At 40.5% G+C, this 22,159-nt stretch overlaps 1 protein-coding gene across 4 annotated transcripts in view; it reads left to right on the top strand.

The window, feature by feature from the left end:
• Positions 1-875: 875 nt before the first annotated feature.
• The window catches only part of RNASEH2B (ribonuclease H2 subunit B), a 43,219-nt gene continuing 21,935 nt past the window's right edge, over positions 876-22,159 (top strand). For 3 of the 4 annotated variants that reach the window (XM_018908633.3, XM_018908630.3, XM_018908632.3), the window contains exons 1-5: positions 876-1,009; positions 11,924-11,995; positions 14,925-15,032; positions 17,297-17,373; positions 19,906-20,026. In XM_018908633.3, the coding sequence (XP_018764178.1) occupies positions 928-1,009; positions 11,924-11,995; positions 14,925-15,032; positions 17,297-17,373; positions 19,906-20,026 (460 nt within the window). In that variant the 5' untranslated portion in view covers positions 876-927. The remainder of the gene's footprint in view (positions 1,010-11,923; positions 11,996-14,924; positions 15,033-17,296; positions 17,374-19,905; positions 20,027-22,159) is intronic. The other variant, XM_018908631.3, reaches the window with a different exon arrangement.

Below are 22,159 nucleotides of genomic sequence, written 5' to 3'. Positions count from 1 at the left end.
TTGTGCGAAGCCGTGTTACACAGTTAGAAAGAACTAACTACTACGGTACTGACACGCCATGAGATAGAACAAGATGCGGCTGGAGAAGGGGGACATGCAGAGGTGGGGCAGCACTTTTCCTGGACTAACACCCTTGTCCTAGTTCCTGGAAAAGAGCATAATATAGTACAGATCAAGTACAGGAACGATGAAGCCAGGAGGCAGACATGGACTGCAGAGGGGGATCAAGACCCCCCAAAGCCTCCCAAAGCCCTCCGACCCATTTCCAGAAAGATCGGACTGTACTTGGTATCTAATTTACAGGGAGAGTGAGAAGCCTGTCTTCGGGATGGAGAAAAACTACCCATAAGATGGTACCCCTCCCAAGCCTGGGCAGCGACCCCTGCGACCTGAGCAGGATCAACGCTGGAATCAGGACTAGTGATCTCTTTTCCTCTCTCTTTCTCTCAGCCCCTCTTTAACTCAGCTCTTCCTTTCTCTCTTCCCTTTCAACCCACTCTTATATCCAAAACCCACTGCCGTGGGCTTACACAGTAGGTAAGGGATTAACAAAACAACTTCCACACCAACTGTGCGATTCACTAATAAAACTTTCTAATTGTTTGCGGACCCTGTGACTTCTGCAGCTCATCTGGACCACGAACGTTTAGGAGCCTCGGGCGCTGCCCTACCCTTGCGGATGGGACATCCCGCCCAGCGGAGCGGAGGAGCGCAGAAACTCGGCCGTCGGCCTTCCCTCCCGCCCGCCACGGCCACACCGCCCTCTCCCTGCGTGAGCGGAGAAGGGGAAGAGGCGGAGCACCGGTGCATCCCGAGTCATGGCCGCGCCCCGCCGCCGCCCGGCCCCTTCCCTTCCCGGCCCGCCCCGCCCGCCATGTTGCGGCGACGGCGGGAACGGGAGCGGCGGGATCGCGGGGCGCTCGGAGCATGCGGGGCGCACGCAGCGGGCAGGGCGCGGAGCGGCGTTCCGCGGGCGCGGCTCCCGCGCAGTGGGTGCTCATTGCCCCAGGTAACCCGGCGGCGTCGCTCCGCGGAGGGGCTCTGCCGCAGCTCCCAGCTCTCCCGCCCCCCGGCCCGCTCGGGCGGGGGACGGGCTCTCGTCCCCGGGGCCTGGGGCAGGTGCCGGGGCTGCTGCGGGCGGCCGGGCCCGCCCGGCTGTGCTGAGGCCGCTTTGGGACGAGGCCTCTACACGAGGCCCCGCACGGTACCCGCCCTCCCCTCTCCAGGGACCCCGTTTCCCTCGCTGGATCAGTGCGCTTAATTTATGTCTGTCATTAGCGTTTTACCAAGGGCTCTTGCCACCGATGTCCCTGATGCCGTCTGGCTGTCCCCTCCCCGAAGCTGGCGGCCCACCTTGCCTCCATCCCCTCAGTCCCTTCCTGCAATTTTGAAGGAAACGGTGTAGTGCCCTAAGCCACAGCTGTCAAACAGACTTCAGTCCTAAAGCAGAGCGAGATCTCCTCAGCTCCTGATTGTGAAGCAGCAGAGCTCCACAGGGCAGCTCTGCAATATCCACTGTGTTGCGGAGGTTCACTCTCTCCCCTGCCACGCTGAATCACTGGGAGGATGCCTTTGCTCCTTACATGTATTTCTGCCTAGTATCAGGTTTAAACAAACAGATCGCAAAATATTTTGCTGTTAAAGAGGATGAGTGAAATCGGATGTGTTCAAATGCCAAGACATTAAGAGGAAAGAGACATAACTGTCTTTTTCTAGCTTGGTTTTTAAGGAAGTGCGACTTCCATGATTATCTGTGGGCCAGCTTTGTACTGTGGCTTTTTCCTAGCTCGCTCATAACTGGAGAGTGTTAATAACCAAGCCTGATTAAAAGGATGATTTCTTTGGAGTAATTTTCTGGGCTTTGCCTGTGATGTTGTGAGAAATGCTGTAAATGGCACCACTGAAGGAAAGATATAGCAAGAGCTTTGTTCAGCAAAGGTTGAAAATAAGGCAGGAGCTCAGTCTTAAGACATGTGCCCATAAGAAACCAGGCTTCTCTAGTTACATGGGAAACAGAACCAATTGCTATGATTTCACTGATTCCTCTCTTCCTCTAGTTTTAACTTTCTGGTTCCACCCTTTGGTATCTAACATGCTTGATGCCTAAGAAAGGAATTTATAAAGTGAGGAATTCCTTTTTTTAATATTGACTCTATGCAGACTACGATTTAAAGCTGAATCTCATATCAGATGACTGGCTATGCCAACAGATGTCCATACTGTGCAAATATTTACAAATATGCTTAGCTTATGCATGAGTAGTCAGTTCTGTGGAGTAAGTTAAATTCTTCAGTAAGTGTTTGCAGGATTGGAGCCAGAGCTTGTAACTTTCATGAAGCCAGACAGTTTGTATTACCAATTATGCCAGCACAGCTCTGACAAAATTTATATAGTACTCCAGACCTGTAAGAAAGTTTATTAAGCCTTAGTTAACTTCAAAGCACATAGTGATTTTTAAAAAAAGTCTGTGGTTGATAAATTCAGAACTCCACAGCTGATGAGAGCCAGCCAAACGAGCCATTTCATGATTTTAGTTTTGTTTTAGCATGATTTTCAGAAAAGCTTTTTTAAGTTAACATGTTACCACTTATCACAATTTTGCAATTCATAACTGCTCTGTTGAATTAATCTCTGATTTTTTTCATTGGCTGTTTAGCAGAATGTGTAGTAGGAAGACCTGATTACTTTCAGGAATTAAGATGGTTGCAGTTTGATTTAGAACAAAAATGTCCTTTTAATGGTAAAATTCTATTCATGTAACAATCTCTTTCTTCGTAATACCTGTATGGCATTATATTACATACATACCCAAAACCAGCTGGTGCAGAAAAGTGCAGGATCTGTTTCTGGGTGTTAGTTCAATGCCATTTGGTCCTGAGTCTACTAAAAAAAGCATGTCTGCTTTAATATGGAAGGTTATGAAATTACTACTGATTTCCTTGTTTAAGTACACATTTATATGCTGTTATATTGCATGGATAATGAATTGCTGCTCTGCCATTCAGAGTATGTGTGATGGCTGACGAGACAAATTTCAGTTTTATTTTTGATTTTGTAGTTTTTGTATTGGTTTCAGTGTTCTGGAAACAGCTCAGAAACAAGGAGTCTCTTCTGTCAGGTAGAACTGCGCATGTTCTTTGTTGAAGTCGTGATTCTGGCTAGAGGAATGCAGGCAGAATGAGTTTTTTACCAATGGTGTGAACTGTTTTTAGAGGCCCAGACTGCCACTTTCTGTAGCAAATGATTAATTCTGTCAAATTTCCAGCACTGTAAAAGTTTGGTAGTTCGTGGTCCTCTCATGCCTGCACATCACAGGGCAGAGCTACAAACCATGTGCTCAGCAGTTACTTTGCATGGTTTGTAGAGGTGGGTGAAGGTCGGGAGGGGAAGCGGGGTTGATTGAGCCAGTCTTTGCCCTCGCCAGCCCTTCTGCCACACCAAGACAATTGGGCTGTTTGGCATGGGGGAATCACACAAAGAGAGTTGAAGTAGGAAGGGAAAAGAAGAGCCTTGGACAGTCATGTCTGAGCTGACTGCTAAGCAATCTCTGGGTGAGATTGCAAATTTTACCTTTAGAGATGGTAGTCTGCCCTTGGCCTGGTGAGAGGTGTTGTGATGGTGTTATGATGCTGATATTTGCTTTTTTTCCATAAAGACAAGACAATTTGACATGCAAATACAATCATATTTTTAATTTGTTTTTGTAAGTGTAATGATTCCTTGTTTAGGGACTGAACCACCAAGGGCAGGACAAAGAGGGAAGGCAGAAGTGGTGGGAGAGGAGTTAGGAAGTGCTGCTCAGGCAGGGTGAGAAGAGGGTGGTAACCATGTTCATCACTCCAGAAAGGCTGGAAGCCACTGATGTACCTTGTGCAGCCTTATTGGGGATGTGTAGTGAAAGGCTGAGAAATGGATGTGAATGGCCAGGAGAGAAAACAGTGAACCAACAGCATGGCTTAGGGTAGATGGAGGGATTGATTGTTGTGGAGGAAGGTGAAAGGACAGAAAACTTGGTTGTGTTGGTAATGGTAGAGCTGTGCATGCTAGCCTTGAAACAGAGTCAGCTCTTAGGGCCATTTCTGCAGTTGCAGATTAACTGTGCCGTGGATATACCAGGCACCAGATTTAGCCTGGGGCAGGCTCAGCTCAGCACTAGCAGTTTATTAGTGCAAGTGCTGTGCCATGTTAACACATCTCTGCTGTTTCCAGAACCAGCTTTGCAGTGCAGCTGCTTTCAGACAGTTTCTGAACTAATAAGTCCTGATGGACCAAGCTGGCTCTGTGTAGACCCACTTGGGTGTTTCTGTGCTGTGCTCCATGTTCCAGGGGATTTTATTAGCTTGGCTGGAAATCTGGATCTGAGCTTGCTTTGTGCAGAGTAGTTGACGTCGATGGTTAAGAAGACCTCCCGAATCTGGAGTTCTGGAGGAATCATGGTACAGAGTCACCAATGTGCTAACAAGTCCTGAAGGACCACACGGGCTTTGATGGTGGATGGCTGAGTTTCCAGATAGTGCTTTCCTGCATTTCTAGTGGGAGTTGGGTAATCAAATCTGTTACATTACCCTTGTATCCAAACTGCTTTTCCATGAGAATGTAGAAATGGCTGTACTGGCTTTCTGTTGTTGGTCTAGCTACTGAACAGGTACAAGAGACAAGTAGTAGGTCCTGGGGATTAAACCTTGGCTCTCTCACGGCTACAAAGTTACTAATGATGTGCTTTAATAGAGCAGATTGTGTCTGTATTTACTGAGTATCCATGTACTTAAAAAAAAAATACTGCTACTTTTTAATGTGAATGTAGGAAATTTCTACCTACCTTTTCGTCTGGGGCCATGGAACTACCATTTTTTATGTGTTCTCTGAAAATCATAAGAGCTAAAAGGTTTTTTCTAGACTGAGAAATATTGCTGAGACCCAGCAATATTTTAGGGCTATCTCAGTCTTAAGGCAGGGCTTTGGAAGACTCAAACACTGTGGTAAAGTCACTGTGTCTGACATAGATGTGATCTGAGCTCTGTATAACAAATAAACATTCTTATGCAATGGCTTCAAATGGGTCTTACCAAAATCACACTAGCTGCTTAGCAGAATTGGTGTGAAGGACAGTCTCTTTTTCAGTATTCCTCAGGGAAAGGTGTTATGTCAGAACTGAAACTATTTGTATCCTTCACTGGTTTTAGCAAAGAGGTCAGGAATTGAAGGCAGTTTTCTAAGTGTGATGTTCCACTCTACACCTAAGGTTAAGACTGATGTGTTTAATATGTTCTGTCTTTGTCTGCATTAGGAAAATAAGTAGGGGTTAGCTGCGTGCTGAAAATTATTCTCAACCTTTATTTTTCTGAGCTACACAAGTTTAGCTGAGCACATTTTTTTCAGACTGCTATTTTCTTAAACAGTAAATTGATTAGCTCTTTTATTGTTTTATGGGAACTGCCATATGAATAGAACTGAAAGGGTTGCAATGGGGGAGGAAAATTTAACAATCCTATTATTTTTAGGAATTACTTATTCAAAAATAAAAGGAGCAGTTTCAAATTATACTTGGCAAATTGTTTGAACAAATCTCATATATGCCAAAAGTCAAATGGAGGCAGAAATAAATAGACTGTGATGCCAAACCATGGGGCATCAGCACGCATTAAATTAATCCTCCATCCTTTCAGTTGAGACTAAGGAACTTTTGTCTCCATGCAGTAACCGAGGAAGTATTTGACTTGAAAATTTTGGGTCATAGTGAGAGAAGGTGTCATAGCATAAGAAGCTGTGGAATACTTAATTTGTGAAAGTGGTTTGCTTTAAAAACAGAAGTAGACAGGTTTTGCATTATTTTTTTTCCATGCTTGCACTTTGATACATGCTTTCACTTAATGTTTTAAACAAAATTCAGTTTTTTTGCTACAAAATAGATCACACTGCTGGGCTGTTAGGGTGCTTGAATCAAAAATTGTAATGAGTGTCAAAATTGAGCAGAATAATTGAACATGAATACTTTCCCAGAATAATCTAGGTAAAGAACTTGGAAATAATGTTTACAATAAACAAATATGTATTTTTTTTAACAGCTGAGTCAAAACATCAGAAAACCTATATGAAATAATTGCACATGTTTATATACCTTTTTAATCAGGTGAATGTGAATATGCTTATTTCAGAAGTTAGCATCTATGGGCATATTTTACTAAACCTCCCCTTAAACTGGCATTTGCATCTCCTGAACAAAGCCTTTTGCCTGCAGGTAATTTTGCACTCTTTCTTACATGTCATCTCCTAAAAGGCGTACGGAGCTCTGCTGTGAATAAAGCAGATATAACTGGCAAGCTAAGGAGCCAGAAGGAAGCATAGCAAATAAAATAACTGAAAAGAGATGTTTTAATGTGTAACACCATCTCCCACTTCTGCTTTCTGCCATCTGGCTTGGAAGAGACCAACTTATGCCAACTTAGGCCTCTCTGCATATGGGAATTAGGGCTGATTCAGCCAGTAATACAGCTGCACCAGTGCTGACCCTATAAATATTGAGAAAGGAAGTCTGTAGTTTTTATCCTTTCAAGTGATAACCAGTTCTTGAACTTCTCAAGACTGACCTCCCCTTTATTCAGCTGAAACTCTGCATGTTCTGCCAGGCATCTCAACTTCAGTAATGGGTGAATTAGTACTGTCCATTGCTACTAGTGAGTCCATGAACATGGGGTTTTTTTGGCTAAGAAGTTAATTGTGCCAGCGCAAAGGGAAGCCAAAAGATGCTCTCAAGCTTAAGTCTTTAAATTTAGTTGTATTGCCTAGGTGTGTCCTGGAGCAAAAGACCATTCAAACTGTCAAGTAGCATTTCTGAAGTTGTGGTCAAGATAGAAAATAGTGCCTTTTTTAGATTCTGTGTTTTATTGTACAATGTTGTAAATTATGTCACATTGAACATTGTTTCCTTAGGGCACCAAATAATAAATGCCATGATTACCAACTGATAATCATTCTGTCTTTTACAGTAAGCATGGCAAAAGTCCCTTCACTGAAGCAAGTACAATGTACAGTCATAGGAGTAAGGTGGTGAGGTAACATCAAGTTTACATAACTGAATAACGATTAAGATTATTTCCAAAAATCAAATGTGGGCAAGTACAAACCCATACCTTTTATGTAAGCACCTGCAAAATATTGGCTGTTTGCAGAGGTGAATTGTTCTGCTCAGTGCTCCCCTGAGTATTGTGAGCCAAGGAAGCAACAATGTAGACCTGTGGCTCATCTCCTCCTTTCTCAACTTTGTCAATTCACGCGTGATCTGGTTTTCTAATTCATGTGCATTGGTCAAAGACACCTGAGTCACATGTGGAGTAGGATATATTCTATGCCATCTGCTCCTACCATGGGTTCTGTCTCTTGTTCCAGTGAGCTTACTGATAGGATTGAAAGTTATTTGCTTCTTCATTGTGGGTGGTTTCTTCTCAGCTGGATAAGTGAACTGAGCTGGCTTGCTGCGGGGCCATGAGCTTACTAGTTTTGGTGATACAAAACAAGAAGGGAGCAGAGTTGGGGACCCCAGGGCTGCACTTTTCTATGGACTGTGATCTTTGGTCATTTGAAGCCATTTATGATACAGACTGTATTCTCAGTCTGTGCATACCTGAATTCATTTATTATACTTGCAGTTAATTACCTTGTAACTTAGAAAAATTATCAAAAATTTGGGTGATACAAAGTACTGGATTTATTAATTTTCACTAGGCTGTTTTTCAGGGCATGCTGCACAACAAAGGACATGGACAGTGAATTAAAGCCATTTTCCTGAGGGTTGAGATTCTGAAAAGAGCACAAATAAAATGTTTAATAGATCTAACCTATCTGTACCCTTAAGCTATACAGTTTAAAGTCTTCCATAAAATGTCTATTTAATGGGCTCCATCATAATGTCTCCATCTGACACAACTTTCATGCACAGTTAGAAGTTAAGAAGGGAATGGAAAAGACTTGTGTAGGTGACGTATGGTTTAATATCTGTTTTTAAATGAAATCTTAACTTTTTATTTCCAGACTTAAATAGTCCTTTTTCTTTGCAGGGTGGTGGTGGTTGGGAAATTTGTGCTCTCTGAGGGTTTTTTCCTCTTACGCATTTGACAGATATTTACAGCCTTTTTGCTTGCTTGGCTGGCAGCTTTTTGCATGGGAACTCCATATAACTTGATATTAGTCTGTTATATATAGTATTCTATAAGCATTTTTTTAAAAAAGGTGAATAGACTTTGCATCATCCATAACAGTTTCATAGCTCTTAGTGGGAGTTTTATGTTGTTTTTCAATTTATTTATGTTGCTGAACCAGGTAACGCTTTTTTGTTTTAATGACCAGATTCATTAGCACCTCATATCTATCCGTTGTGGAAGAAATTATTGCCAGAAATCCTTTGAAAGCTGGTTAACTTTAACTTTGTCTTGTTTATATACTTTATAGAATTTTCCTGGTTTTATGTCTGACCTCCATGAAACATAATAATCTTTTCTCTTTTTCTTCAGCTGCCTCCTGGAAGTGTATGCCTTCTGTCTTCCCAGGCAGTTTAAAGAGTACTTGCTGGCTGAGATGCCTCCTTGAGACAGGATTAATAGAACCCCTCTGTACCCGTCTGTCAGTTTTTTATATCACTGTAGTGTGTGTTGTCCTAGGAGAAAATCATGCTGTAATGGCACGTTAGTGAGCTGACCTGACTGTGGGCCTTTGTTGGTAGAGAGTGTACTGTTCAAAAAGCTCTCGCCTCTCTCCCCCCAGGTATTCTTGTAGATGACCGAGTTTGTCAGGGCTGAGCTATGGGAACTGTTACAATAAGCATAGTGGCAATCATCTGATGTTTTCCTCTAGAATTTAACAAAACAGCTCTTCCTGTAATGTTACTTTTTACTGTTTATTTTCTGTAGGGGGTTTTCTTATCTGGAGGTGAAGCTTAAAATTAAAAAAAAAATTCCTAACCTAGTTTAACTCTCAGTTTTGATAGAAAATGGCTACAGTACTGCTTTTTAAGAAATCTGTGTTTACTTAGCTATAAGAGATCCTTGCTGAAGTAGAAGGACTGATAAATGTAATGGCATTAAAGAAATCCAGTTACCTTTCCTGGCTACAGTCCAGAACACAAATAAGTTAGGTTTGGACACCTAACATCAAAAATCCCTTGCTCAGCATTTTCCTAGTCATGAGGTATTTAAATTCAGATAAATAGGGCCTTCTTTGCCCTTAAGGCCATATTAATACTGCATCCAGTTTTCCAAGCAGGCATTCTTCCAATTGCCTTTTTTTTTGTCTGCCAACTTGACATATAGTAAGCCAATCTATAACAAAAATATACTTCAGATGCCCCTGGAAATGGAGTGGAATACTGCTTACATTTTGAGGAAATTGAATGTTAAAGAAACTCAAAGAAACCGCTTTGGCCTTTGCCCAGTCCTTCCCTTCTCCTTGTGTGTGTGCATGTCCCTTCAGGCAAACTCTTTTCCGTGGCAGCCTTGTGGAGAGTGTGAGGTACACTCTGAGATACTGGGACAGAAGCCTGCAGCTCAGGCTGTTGGTTGGGCTTTGATCCCTGCTGCTCTCTGTGCTGTGCTGAGCCCCTTGGAGCCTGAGGAGCACCACAGAATCCCTTGGGCAGGGCTGTGCTGCTCTTCACCACCTGGGGAAGAGCTCCTGGCAGGGCCAGAGGGGCAGAGAGAGGGTGCTGAGCCTGGGATAACATGGAGCAGGCCTGGATGAAGGAGGGTGGTTATCTGGTTGGGGAGATAAAGGATTGATGAGGAAGAGAATGGAGACTGTATTCCTTGGGTTTGTTACACTCAGTGCTGCCTACCTATAGGTGTCCCCCAGGCTTAGCAGAGATGGATAAATTCAGTGTGTTACTAGTAGGTTAGGAAGGGAGCATCTCAACCCAGTAAAGATGCAAGTGTCATTAAAACCAGCAAAAAATTAGGAAGGATTGTCAACTTAATTGTTGACAAGATGCAACTTTGGGCTCAGCTGGACTCATTCCCAGTGTTCATCAATCTATGCATGAAGAAAGCAGAGCAAGCAAGCGCTGAAAGTTCCTTTGGGGTTTTTTTGTTTTGCTTTTTGTTTTAAAGTTTGAAACTCACATTTACTGTGTATATTTTAATATGTTCATGTGAAACACATCAAAGTAAACACGTGTAGCATGTTTCTTTCACTATCATTAATCACTTCAGTGTTTTAAAAAGTAACAAAAAATACACTAATGTTAAACTGTGGTCAAGAATTGAAATATACACAGCTCTAGAAATTGGAAAGTCGCCTTTGCCAGGGCAAATGTAGCTTGACAACCATATGTTTATGTATCAGCATATGAAGCAAGTCTGCTTAGCAAATACGGATTTTTTCCATTAAAAGCCCTCAACTTATATTGAAACTTTTTGAAGCAGTTTTTGAAGCCACCTGAAGACTCAGTTGAGTATTGAAGAGAAGAAAATTACTTCAAATTCTCTGAACACCTCAGAGAATTATTACCCTCCAACATTTTTATTACTAAACACAGTTGGTTTTTGTGTCCTGCTTATGTCTTTATCTGGGCAACTTCTGTTGGTGGCACAACTGAATAACAAGGGGTGGATATGAAGGTTGAGAGTTATTTGGGGCTTTTTTTTTTTTTTTTGGCCCATGAGGTGTTAGTAAAGAGCCAGGTGTGAGAAGTCCACTTGTCCTTTTCAGATATGTTGGGGCTTTCAGCCAGGGTGGAGGACAGCTACTTTCAGTTGTTCCTACTTCCCTGTTTGCCAAAGAAATGTGCCACCTCCCTTTTCCCAAACCTGCTGGATGTTACTGAAAGGGGAAGGACAGTGTGGCGCTTCTGTTCCTTTGAATAATCATGCAGTCTGCCTCTACTGCTCCTCTCTGCTTTCCTCAGCAGCACTGTAACACAAACATCAGCCTGATCTCTGTCAGTCCATTCTCTGGGGTCTGGATACTCATTATATATGTGAAATGTTTTAGTAATTTTCCTTGCTCTGATGAATGCCTGTATGAAAGGAATTGAGGCAGAGCTGGCAGTGTGCAGGCTAAGAAAGATGATGCTGTCATGGTGCTTTTTACTGAGATGTGGGAAGTTGTTTTCATAAATATAAGTTAGACTTTCCCTACAAAGAGAACTTGGCTAGAATATAATTAACTGGGGATGCTTATAGATGTGTTTTTTTGTACTTGAGTCAGCGTCCTTGTGGTAGCTGTTTCTCTCTTTTTTCAGTTTCACAGAAAAAATTATACCTTTGTGGCTCTGCTTTTTATCTTCTGTTTGTTCAAAGATACAGGAAAGAAAATATCTGTGAGGGGCTTCAGCCAGAGGTGCTGCTTTCTCTCAGCTTCTTTTTCTTGTGGGGGAAAGACTAAATGCAGTCTTTATATTTCAAGTTTATACATAACAGATAAATAAGTGTGTGTGTTTTTCACAGACATAACAACTAGAATAGGCTAATTCCTGCATAATCTGACTTCGTGAAAGCTTTAAACGATAGTTTCTTCCCATGTGTATTTTACCTTTTGGACTTTCTTAATGTCCACATTGTGCTTGGCCTGACTAACCAAAGCAGTCTCATTGTCTTTGTGACTAATCAGGGCGGCATATCAGTTCATCTTACTTAACTGGGATGTCAAATTTAGGAGCTCTCTTGCCTGAAGTCTCTCTAGGGGGAAGTGGTTTTCAAAATCTAAATCATCCCCAGGTGCATATCTTTCCTGTGACAGAGAGTGCCAGGAAGTCTGGAATCATAATTTAAGTGCCTTGATCAGGTAGGATGAATTTAGGCTGAGGCATACAGTTTTTAAGCAGATGTGTGTGTTTTTTCAAAAAGTGTCAATCCAATTAATTCTGAGTGTCTTGGTGAAGCAGATGTGAAATGCTTCACAATTTACAAGTTCCTAACTTTTTCCTCTCCCCCTACAGAGGCTGCAATTGACCCCCCAAAGACACCTGACAGCGAACCCTTGTTTACAAAACTACGCAACCCAAGCACAGGCAAGTTCTGGAACTGTGACATGAGCTTGTTAAAATTCTGGTTGATTTTCTCCACCACCAAAAGACTCATGTTTCTCAAAGCTGAAGTAATGATGATAGGTACAAGTCTTGAGTGCCAAAGATACTGCTGGTTATGCCAGATGGTTAATGCTGTGCAAACATTTAGGATTTCTTTTATAATTTTAATTGGTTGAACTGTTTATTCATCAGAAATATTGGCAGAACAAAAAAGGGGTGTAATTTAAGTTCTGTTCTTAAGTGCATTAGTTTTGGGGAGCTTAGAGTGTTGGGTGTTGAGTCCAAGATTTTTTTTAAATCCAAATTTAGGCTTCTTAGCATTCATCTTATGCTATAAAATAAATAGAGTTAGAAGAAGTGATTCAATTGTCCTTACCAAGCTTTTAAGTCTTTTCACTTTTAAATCTAATTTTCTTCTTGTGGCTGGGTCATGGTGTCTCTTTTCTCCTTAACAGAGGATGAGGCACTTTGAATTCAAAGTATATTAGAAAGACCAGCAAATGCAGGCAATTCAATGACACCACCATCCCACCATTGCTTTCTTCTAGTCATATTGTTCTTTTAGTCAAGGATTTTTAATTTTTCTTTGATTAATTAATAATTGGAGGGTATGATGCTGCAACAGAAACTTGCAGCAAGCCTTAGTTAGGGTTAACATTCTGTTTGAGAAACATTTTTCATGCTGTTTTTTTTTTCTTTGCCTGAGCTAGTTTCTTCTCTGTAGATTAAAGTTTTATGGTTTTGGTCTGAAATTGACTGCTTGTATTTATATGTATTTACATATATGTGTGTAACTGAGGCTTCAGATGACTTTTATTGTCACAGTGTAGGAACCATATTTGTTCTTGAAAGATGAAAATTGTCAAAAATAATGATACAGAATGTAAAATCACTTGCTCATTATAATACCTGTTTCTTGATTACTCACATTTGCAATGGGAATATAAAGCCACATCTATTTTCCACCTGTGTTATTATTTCCTGCTGTGGCATACTGCCTTTATAGTTTGTTATGTTTTTAAAAAGCATAGATGTTAATTTGTTTTTCTCTGTGTAAAAAGAGATCTGTTTACCTTGTAGAATCAGAGATCTTGGGAAAGTTTTCTGGGGAAAACCTAAAGTGCAATGATTGTCTGGGTGTGTTCCTTTAGAATTTACAGGACCTTATTTATAGGCCTGCATAGACTTCTAGTTATGTAGCCTGTTATAAATACAAAGTCTGAAAATGGAAGAATTGAGAACAGGCTATTAATGTCTTTTCCTTACCTTTGTGTCTAACAGATGAATTGTTGATGCCAGATGCTGTATAAGTAGGCACTGAAGGACTCAGCACACTATAGAATCGATGCTAACCACTTTATTAAATAAAAGCATGCTTTGTCCTTTATATAGACAGGTAAAAAGAACAAAATTTCTATCCCTTACAAAGACTATAAAGTAGGATCAGACTGCAATTCAGAAGTACCACAAGAACCATTGTTGAAGTTGTTGAGTAAAGCTGTCCAGGTTCTCTCTCCATTCCCTGCAGTTCCTGTCTAACAATACTGTAGGGAACCCATGGTGACTGTCCTTTTAGCATAATGACATAAATTAAGGAGCTGTACTTATATAATAAGAAGGGTTCTTTCCCCAAGATTTTGTAGCTCACCACTGGATTTGGCTAGCACACTCCCTGGTAGGAGTCTTAAGTTGTTCAGTCAGCACTTCTGTGAGTAGTTTGATATGGGGCTGATCAAACTGTGGTGTAGACCCTTGTTGAGGGTGCACATGGTAATGATTGAAACTTCTGCTCCCCCCTTATGACTACTCATTGCTCCTCTCCTCCCCTACCCAAAAGAAAAATTATCAGAGTACTGAAATTATATCCTTAAGTGAGGTTAAACATCTGGTCAGCCTTTTGGATAAAAGGGAAAAAAATGCATTACCAGTCATTTTTGGGAATTCATCTGTCTGCCCATTTTTGCTGACCTCCCTCCGCACCTGGGGGTGTCTGCAGACTGAGAAGAGCAGTGCTGATGTCAGCTTTCAGGGCTTACACTGAGGCTTCTCTGAGCCAGCCCATCATCTGCAAGTCACTGCAGCTTTGCAATTTATGTGCTCTGAGCAGGACAGCCCTGCTGTAGTTGCTCTTGTTTCATGAGGATGGATTAATAACCAAGATAGAAGCAGTCCAGCTAACAGAGTCGGCTGACCACATTTCAGTGGCCCCTTCTGTAGTTGTGGCAGCTTCCCATTTCAGATATGAAAAATGCCAGTCCTGTTTGCAATGTGTTTGTTACCCTTTTATCGTAACCCAAAACTAATGTCAAATGGTAAAGCTGCGTTGTGGGATGACCTAAAATAAAACTTTCCTTTTCCTTTCCCAACTATTAAGGTTCTGATGGGCACTTCAAACCAACTTCTTCTAGTTTCCCTGTTTACTTTATAGGTCTACCCATACAGAGTCATCACAATCCATTTTGGTGCACAAAAAAAAAAAAAAAAAGTATTTCAGATTGTCCATGAAAGGTTTGAGACTTTTGTTCCCCTAACCCAGAGTCTGATATCCTCAAGACAAACATGATGGAAGGAGAGGGAATTCTCTTGTTTTTCACCTTCCCTCTTCACTGCAGAAAAAAACTGATTTCTTGAGTGATTTTGATTTGGGTTTGGATCAAAGGCTTTGTGTTGTAAGATGAACTATTCACACATCTTATTTATTGATTCAAATTCAGTTTCGTTTATAGAGCTGGTAAATGAACATCTGTATATAATAGTGTTTTTTGTCTAAGCTCTCTTTGTAGTGAGTTTATGTAGACTGTGTGTATGTTTGTGTGTCTGTATGTATATAAGGCACATTCTTCAAACATATTGGGTATTCTTTTGATTTTTCTGAAAGCTTACAAACACAAACCAGATTTCTTTTCAACAGGGGAAGGAACCCTTTACTTATTCAATAGTGGTGCACAGCAGCTGTTTGAAGTAAAAGCTTTTCACGAGGAACGTCGTTCCTGGTTTATAGGTCAGACTGTTCAACAGGGTGAGTTGGATAATGTGTCTTTCCCCCATCTTTAACCAATGTTTGTACACAGACCTTCTCTGTTTCTTCTAGTAAATTTACAGGTGTTTTTCCTTGTTGTTTGAGACGTGCTGCATCGTATCCCCACCTTCTGATAGACTCATGTGCCATATGGATTTAACCAGGGGCATTGTCATTTCTCTTTAAAAGGTTGCCTTTGGCAGCCTCAATTAGACTGATGTTCATTTGTCATTTTTTGAAGGGGGAAGGAGGGGTAAGTAATTCAATTGTGTTTAAACTGAAGTGCCATAAAATAGTTAGCTTTCCTTGTCAATCACACCAGCAAGTCATCTTTCTAAGTTAATATGTATTATCCTGTGGGAAACAAAAGAAAGGGCAGGAAGGCCTTAGCTAGCCAAGCAAAGTGGTGTGTTAAAGCTCCAAGCACTGGAATGTATGGTCTTGTGTTCTTTAAATTGCCTCTCTAGTTCCCAGCCTAAGTGCTGGGCTCTCAGGAGAGGTCTAAAGCTGCTATTTCAGTGTTCTCTCTGAATGGAGCTGGTCTGTAATATCCTGGACATTCTCTGATCCTGCTCACCTTTGTGAAAATGAGGATGACGCTTGTGTAACTTGCTTGTGACGGCTTTCACAATCCGTTTTCAGTAAAGATATTATTGTAGCAGTGTTTCTCTGCCAGCATGTCCACAGACCAGCATGTCCATAAGTACTAATTCAGAAGATTAAGGTATATTTGTTTTATTCCTTTTCATTAGAGAAAAGTCCATTTATAGTAATAAATAAAAGCAACCCTTCCAGACATATGCCTTCTTTAACAGTAATATCCCAAAGTGTCTGCTAACTTTTAAACATCCTCTGCAGGCACATAAAGCAGTGCAAGCAGTATGTCTCTGAGCTTTTCCTTGCTCTTCTTGGGGGTGAGCCAACAGACTGGGTCTGCTCCCTGCTCCCAATTATGTCCACATTGTATTCTCTCTCTCCCTTTCTAACCTTTATTTTGGCCCTTGGGAAACAGTTGCCTTAAGAAATTTTGTCCTCAGTTTTCTTCAAAAAATACAGTGGAAAAATTGTTCCTGAATGTTAGGGCTGCTCTATCTCTGAAAGGGTCAGGAGAAGAACAATAAAAAAAAAAATCTTTGTGTTTGCAGTTAAATTATCTGGTTATCTTCAGAGAAGGGCAGAGGTCTTTATACACTTCTAGTGAGTCTGAATCTTTAGAACAAACAAAAATAACTTCCTGGAGGCTGGGTGTAAAGCATTTAAATGGAAGCTTTTAGAAAGTGGCTAGTGGATCTTTTTCTTTCCAATTCCAATATCAAAGCTTTCGTGTTTGTAAGTAGTCCTGATGTTGGCTTTGCCTCACACTGAACATCATCTTGGTAATACACATGGTAAGTTGGATATCAGCTTTGCCAAAAACACATTCTTCCCACATGATCTCTTGTTAGTTTTAGGGCCATCATAATAGGATTTCCTTTTCTTTAATTATCTTAATCATGTGATTTAAAACAAAAAAAAATTACATTTATTTGCTTTTGGTTTGCTAATTACTGTCAAATTGTCATCAATTATTTGGTCTCATTAGTGAATTTCCTTGATGTTATATTGTTTCCAATTATCTGCAGTTGTACAAAAGGCCTGACTAAGCCATTGTCCTGCAATGAACTCCAGATGGGCAGAGGTGTCTGTTTCAATGGGAGACCAAGTTCTTCCTTTGTGTGTAACCTTGAATGCAGCACACTGAGCCGTGGATTCTGATCTAAGTTTATTTTGTTCCATTAGGAGACTGCACCAGATTCTCCCTTTGCAGATGAAGGCAACTCTCACTTAACTAGCCCTTGAAATTCTTTCTTGTTCTGCCTGTCACTTCTGTCAGTGCAGTGTTACCTTGCCCAGTGTTAGAGGTGGAGTATTGCTGAGTATCTCTGGTGTGCCAATCCAATTTCTGTTGCCCCCAAATCTGCCAATAGAGGGCAGCTTCAATTTTGCTGGTTTTAATACAGTCCAGAAAAAACTCAGAGTACATGAAGCAGAAGTCCTGAAGTGGAGTTTGTGCTTTAGTTTGGTAGGGTAGAGGATAGAGTTATCTCTGTATTTTTAGTCTGAAATTACAAATACTATTTTTCTGTTTGTTTTATTAAAATATTGGGATTCTTACTCAAAAAAAAAAAAAAAAAAAAAAGTTGTTTACACTCCTAAAAAAGCATCCTAAAGCCCCCAAAAGTCAATGTATTGTGGAAGCTTACTTTTGCATGTCTATCACCTAGATGGGCGCCTGCTGTTTGTTACACCAATGGACCCCTTATTTCTGATACTTTACTACCTCATAAAGGCAGACAAAGAGGTAAGCCTGCTTTATTTTTTCATCTGGAATTCTCAGGAGAAAACATTATTTCTGACTTCAGTTCTGTAGAGGTTATGTTAATTTTACAAAGAGTGCCTTCCATAATAATCGAAATTTAATTTGCTTTTAAGCAGTATTATCTTAATACCTAGAAGTATTTTTGTTTCCATCAAGTTTTTTGGTTGGTAAATTATGCTAAAAGAGTCAGCTTTCAATCTCAACAAGCACTAATCACCTTCTTTTTTAAGAGACTCTCTTTTGTCTTTTTTTGAGAGCCTGTCCCAGAACTGTTGAATTTAAAATGCTGACATGTCATCAAAACAAACTAGTGCCCTTTCTGAGGCATCAGTAAAATGGTTATTTTGGGAAAGAAGGGGAAAAGAATGAAAAATTTTGATGCTATGGAGGAGGAAGGAGGAATATTTCTGTGGCAGTTTGGACTTTAAAGGAAACAACAATATTTGTAGAGATGCCATATCATAGAACAGCAGTGGGATGATTGAGTATCCAATAGTTGGGTAATTAAAATTGGGTTCATTGATTTAGAGTGGGTGTAAACCTCCCTTAAATTTCTGAAATATATCAAAAGTCACAGGCAAATTTTCTGATTTTTTTTTAATAAGCAGCCTGTGAAAAAGGGGGCACAAAATAAAATTGAAATGTTGATTTTCTTGTTGTTGTTTTTTTGCTTGTTTGTTTTGTTTTGTGGAGGCAGTGCACTTTTTGCATCCTAAGACTTTTTGCTCTAAAAGAATTTCTACAAGGTTCCTTGCTATTTTCTGCTTTAGATTGCAAGTGGACAATGCAGGGTAACAAATTATTTATGGTGAAGATAATAAATATACTTTTGTAACAATAACATACTATTCTGTCATTATTTTTAAATTATTTAAGGTATAGGATGTGCAGATGTATTCTGTATTTTGGTGGTCAGGCTGGTCCATCAGGAGAGGTCATTCCACAAGTAGTTCAGTTTGTTCCCTGGGCACTGCACTCTGAATTCATCATTCCTTTGAAAGCTTTATGCCAAACTTAAATTAGGGAAGTAGTAAATCTCCTCTCTTTATGTGGAGTGGTGTTGAGGTAGCCTGAGTAAAGGACAGCTGCTGCTGCTGTTTCTGTGCATGGGAAAAGTCCTGTGCTGCCCTTCACTTTTTCAGTACATTGTTTTCTAGGTTTTCTGGTTTTCTAGGCCAGGCATGATGCCAGATAAATGCATAGAGCTGTTTTGGGTCCTAAAAATGGGCTAATGTTTTCCTGCAGCACATTGCCTAAGTTAGTGTATTCTGAAGTCTTGTGGCAAGGTTAGCCTGAATGCAGCACAGTCACTTCCCGCTTGAGCTGATGGATATCACTGGATATCATAGAATCATCCTTTGCACTGTCCTTTGATTTTGATAGTGTGATGCAGGATTGCTTGGTGTGTCTCTGAGCAGAGCCATCTCCTATACAGCACCTTTCTTGTCTTAGGCTCTATGCCCATGCATGAGGTAAATGCAGCTGTCTTGCTTTGGGACACAAGCAGGTCAGTTATCTATAAGAAAGAGCTTATTGCAGTTTTATTTTTGTGTCTCCTAAATTCTTTTTGCCACAGTTAGTGTGCCTTTTCCATTTTAAGGAGAAGAAACTCTCTAAATACTTTCTTGGTTCTGCTTTTTGTGTGTTTGTTTGGGATTTTTTTCTGGTTTTTATTCTGATTTAACAATAGATGGTTACTTTTATTAAGCCTCTGAGTGTCTAGCAAGAGAATTAATTAATCATGAAAGCAGTGTACCCCAAGTGAGTTTTTTCATGCTGACCAGTATAATGAGTTCAGCCTTGGCTCCAGAGACCACGCACTCTCTAAGCAGGAGAAGTTCAGTCTTTGTACTGATGCACTTAAGGATCTTTCCAAAGGGAAGGTTGCCAGTTGTGCCAAACCATGCTGAATGATTATGCATTGTTTGGCAATGGCAAAATTTGTTTGATGGTTCTGTCATGTGTGGGGCTATTTAAGTTGTGCCAAAATCACTTTATATCCCTACTCTGGCCAAACTGGAATTGACTTTGCAGAGGTGAAAGGTTAATACTGTGTTCCAGAAGCTGCCCTGCTCCTTTGAGATTTATCTTTGTGGAAGGAAAAGCAAAATTTGAATGGAAGTTATGACACTGGGTTTAATCCAACAGGTTTTGGTCTAAAACACTATTGGCACACACTGACTACTGTGTCTTATGTCATCTTCCAAAAAATCCTGCTGTACTTCACATTAGTTTCTCCCCATGTTGTTTTAAATTTGGCCTTTTAAGTGCAGTGTTTGAAGAGTTCAGCATTTTGCAGGTATTTACTGGTCTGAAATAAATATTTATAGCTTGCTTTGTAATCAGTTTCTGAATGTGTCATGTGTTACCATTCAAAATACGATCTTCTTTAAATCCTTTATTTTAAAGCTATGGCCATTGCATGCATATATATTTATATACATATGTGTAGTGTGTATATATGTGTCTTAACATTTTAGTAATGCTTTTGTAATCCCTTTGATGTATTTTCAGCAGCAAGGAAAGTTCCAGCCACTTGATCAAGTTGTGCTAGACTCAGAATACCCTAGCTGCCCATTGCTGCTGAAGTGTGCAGATGTTAAACAGTACATACAGCACGTAACAGAAGAAAAAGGTGAAAAAATGGGGTGCGGGGGGAGGGAGGACAAATAAAAAAAGACTCAATTTGTTAGTGTCACCTCATTACAAGATACATTTAAATATTGCTTTTTGCTTTACCAAACAACTGAAGTGCTGGATGCAGCTGTACTTTAAAAACAGAAGCTTAGGCTTAGAGCTTGTCATTGCAGTCTTGTGAATAGAAATATGTGGATCTTAGGTTATCTGCTGCAACTCTGAAAATCTCATGCAGTCTTGTTGCTAGGTGTCATATAAATGATAAGCCAATCGGAGCTGGCTTCTTGACATTATTGTATATGGTGTGAAATCTCTTTGACTTGGATCAGAATTTTACTTTTTTCTAAATTCTTTATTTAGTGTAGGATGGTCTGGCATGGAAGTGGTCCATTTTATGTCTTTCATTCTTTGTCACAAAGCATTGAAACAATAAGTAGAAAAAAGCTGGAGAAGAATGAATATGTGGCTGAGACAGAGGAGCACAAATTTGCTGGCTTTTCATAATTTAGTGTTGTGGGCTTAAGCTTAAAGACCTAATTTTTTTAAAAAACAAAAATTGATTGGGATGCATAAGTATATGAGGGAGAAAACTCAAATGAAAAAGGTTAGCAAGCTATCAATTCTGTACATAGTTTCCTCAACCTTTGCTCAGAATTCCCTTTGGTGCGGGAGCTTTCATTTTGTGTGAGGACAATATATGCTTTCTAGGGAAGGGACAGGAGCATAACATTATTTCTGCAGGTTTGCAGATATGCAAAACATACAAGACCTCAGTTTTTATTTTCAGTCCTTTGAATAGCATTCTACTTAGGCTTGCTAACTTCCTAATAGGGAATGGAGATTTCCCTACATGCACGTGGAGATCTGCAGGAGAACGTACAGGAATCTTTTGCATCATCAAATGCAAAACTAGTAAGCTCTCTGATTCTTAGGCACTAGGGCTCCTCCAAGGAGTTAATCTTAAAGTTAAAAGATAGATTAAAAGCTACAAACATTAAGAATTTGCTTTCATGAAGCAAGCTGACCCTTATCATTGATATATATAAAAGAAGAAATATTTTGATGATCTAGAGATAATTGGGAAGTGGCTATGGAAAGGTAATGAAATAATGAAGTCTGCTGAGTAAAAGACCAGACCTCCTTCTTGCTGTATAGAGCATTAAGGTGTTTGGGTGGGGTGGAAGCTGTAAGTTAATTTAGGTGAACAAGTTTAAGTATTTTTGGCTTGATATGGTGCATGTGCTGTAGGATAGGGAAGTTGCATTTGAACTTCAGGGCAGGAAATGTTTCTGTTGAAAATGCTCTCTTTCACAAGGGAGCAGAAAATCTAGGTAGCAAGGCAGTTGTCACATTCTGTTTGGGACTGGAGTAGTTGGAATTATGTGCTTCCATAAACACGTAATTGTGCAGTAATATTACTATTCTTCCTGCATTTCCAAAAGAGCCTACGGAAACATTTAGTTACATTTTGTATCATTTTGGACCAAACAATCTTTTTCTTTGGGTGGGCTCTGACTTTTGAGAAGGCTTTGCTAGGACAGGTGCATCTGAAAAGCAAAACTCTTTTTGCCTTCTCATGAAGTGACAAGTATTTCCATTAAAAAGTATTTTTAAGCTTTCAGGCAAATGCTGTGCCCCACAACTTGTGTAACATGGTAGCCAGGGTGAGAGAAGAGCTGTTAAACTTCTATGTACAGAATGACACCATCATCAAGGTTGGATGAAACCTTCAGGATTGTCAATCCAAGTGTCAATGTAGCACTACCGTAATCACTCCTAAACCATATTTCCAAGTGCCATGCCCAGTCTCCTCTTGAACACTTCCAGACTGTGATTCCACCACTGACCTGGGCACTTTATTCCGAGGCCTGACCACCCTTTCAGTGAACCAATTCTTGTAATACCTGATGCGAACATCTCCTGGTGCAACCTACGGCCGTTTCCTTTTGTCCTTTCACTTGAGACATGGCAAAAGAGACCAACCCCCACTTCAATGCAACTCCTTTTTCTTTCTGTTAGGTGTAGAGAGTGATAAGGTCCCCACCCCGAGCCTCATTGCAAGCAAACAGCCCCAGCGCCTTCAGCTGCTCCTCATCAGACTTGTGCTCCAGACCCTTTACCAGCTCTATTG

This window comes from Serinus canaria, chromosome 1 (genome assembly GCF_022539315.1).
Source record: "Serinus canaria isolate serCan28SL12 chromosome 1, serCan2020, whole genome shotgun sequence".
NCBI classification, from domain to species: domain Eukaryota; kingdom Metazoa; phylum Chordata; class Aves; order Passeriformes; family Fringillidae; genus Serinus; species Serinus canaria.
Note: the sequence above shows the minus strand (reverse complement) of the source record. Positions and strands in the feature narration are given on the sequence as shown.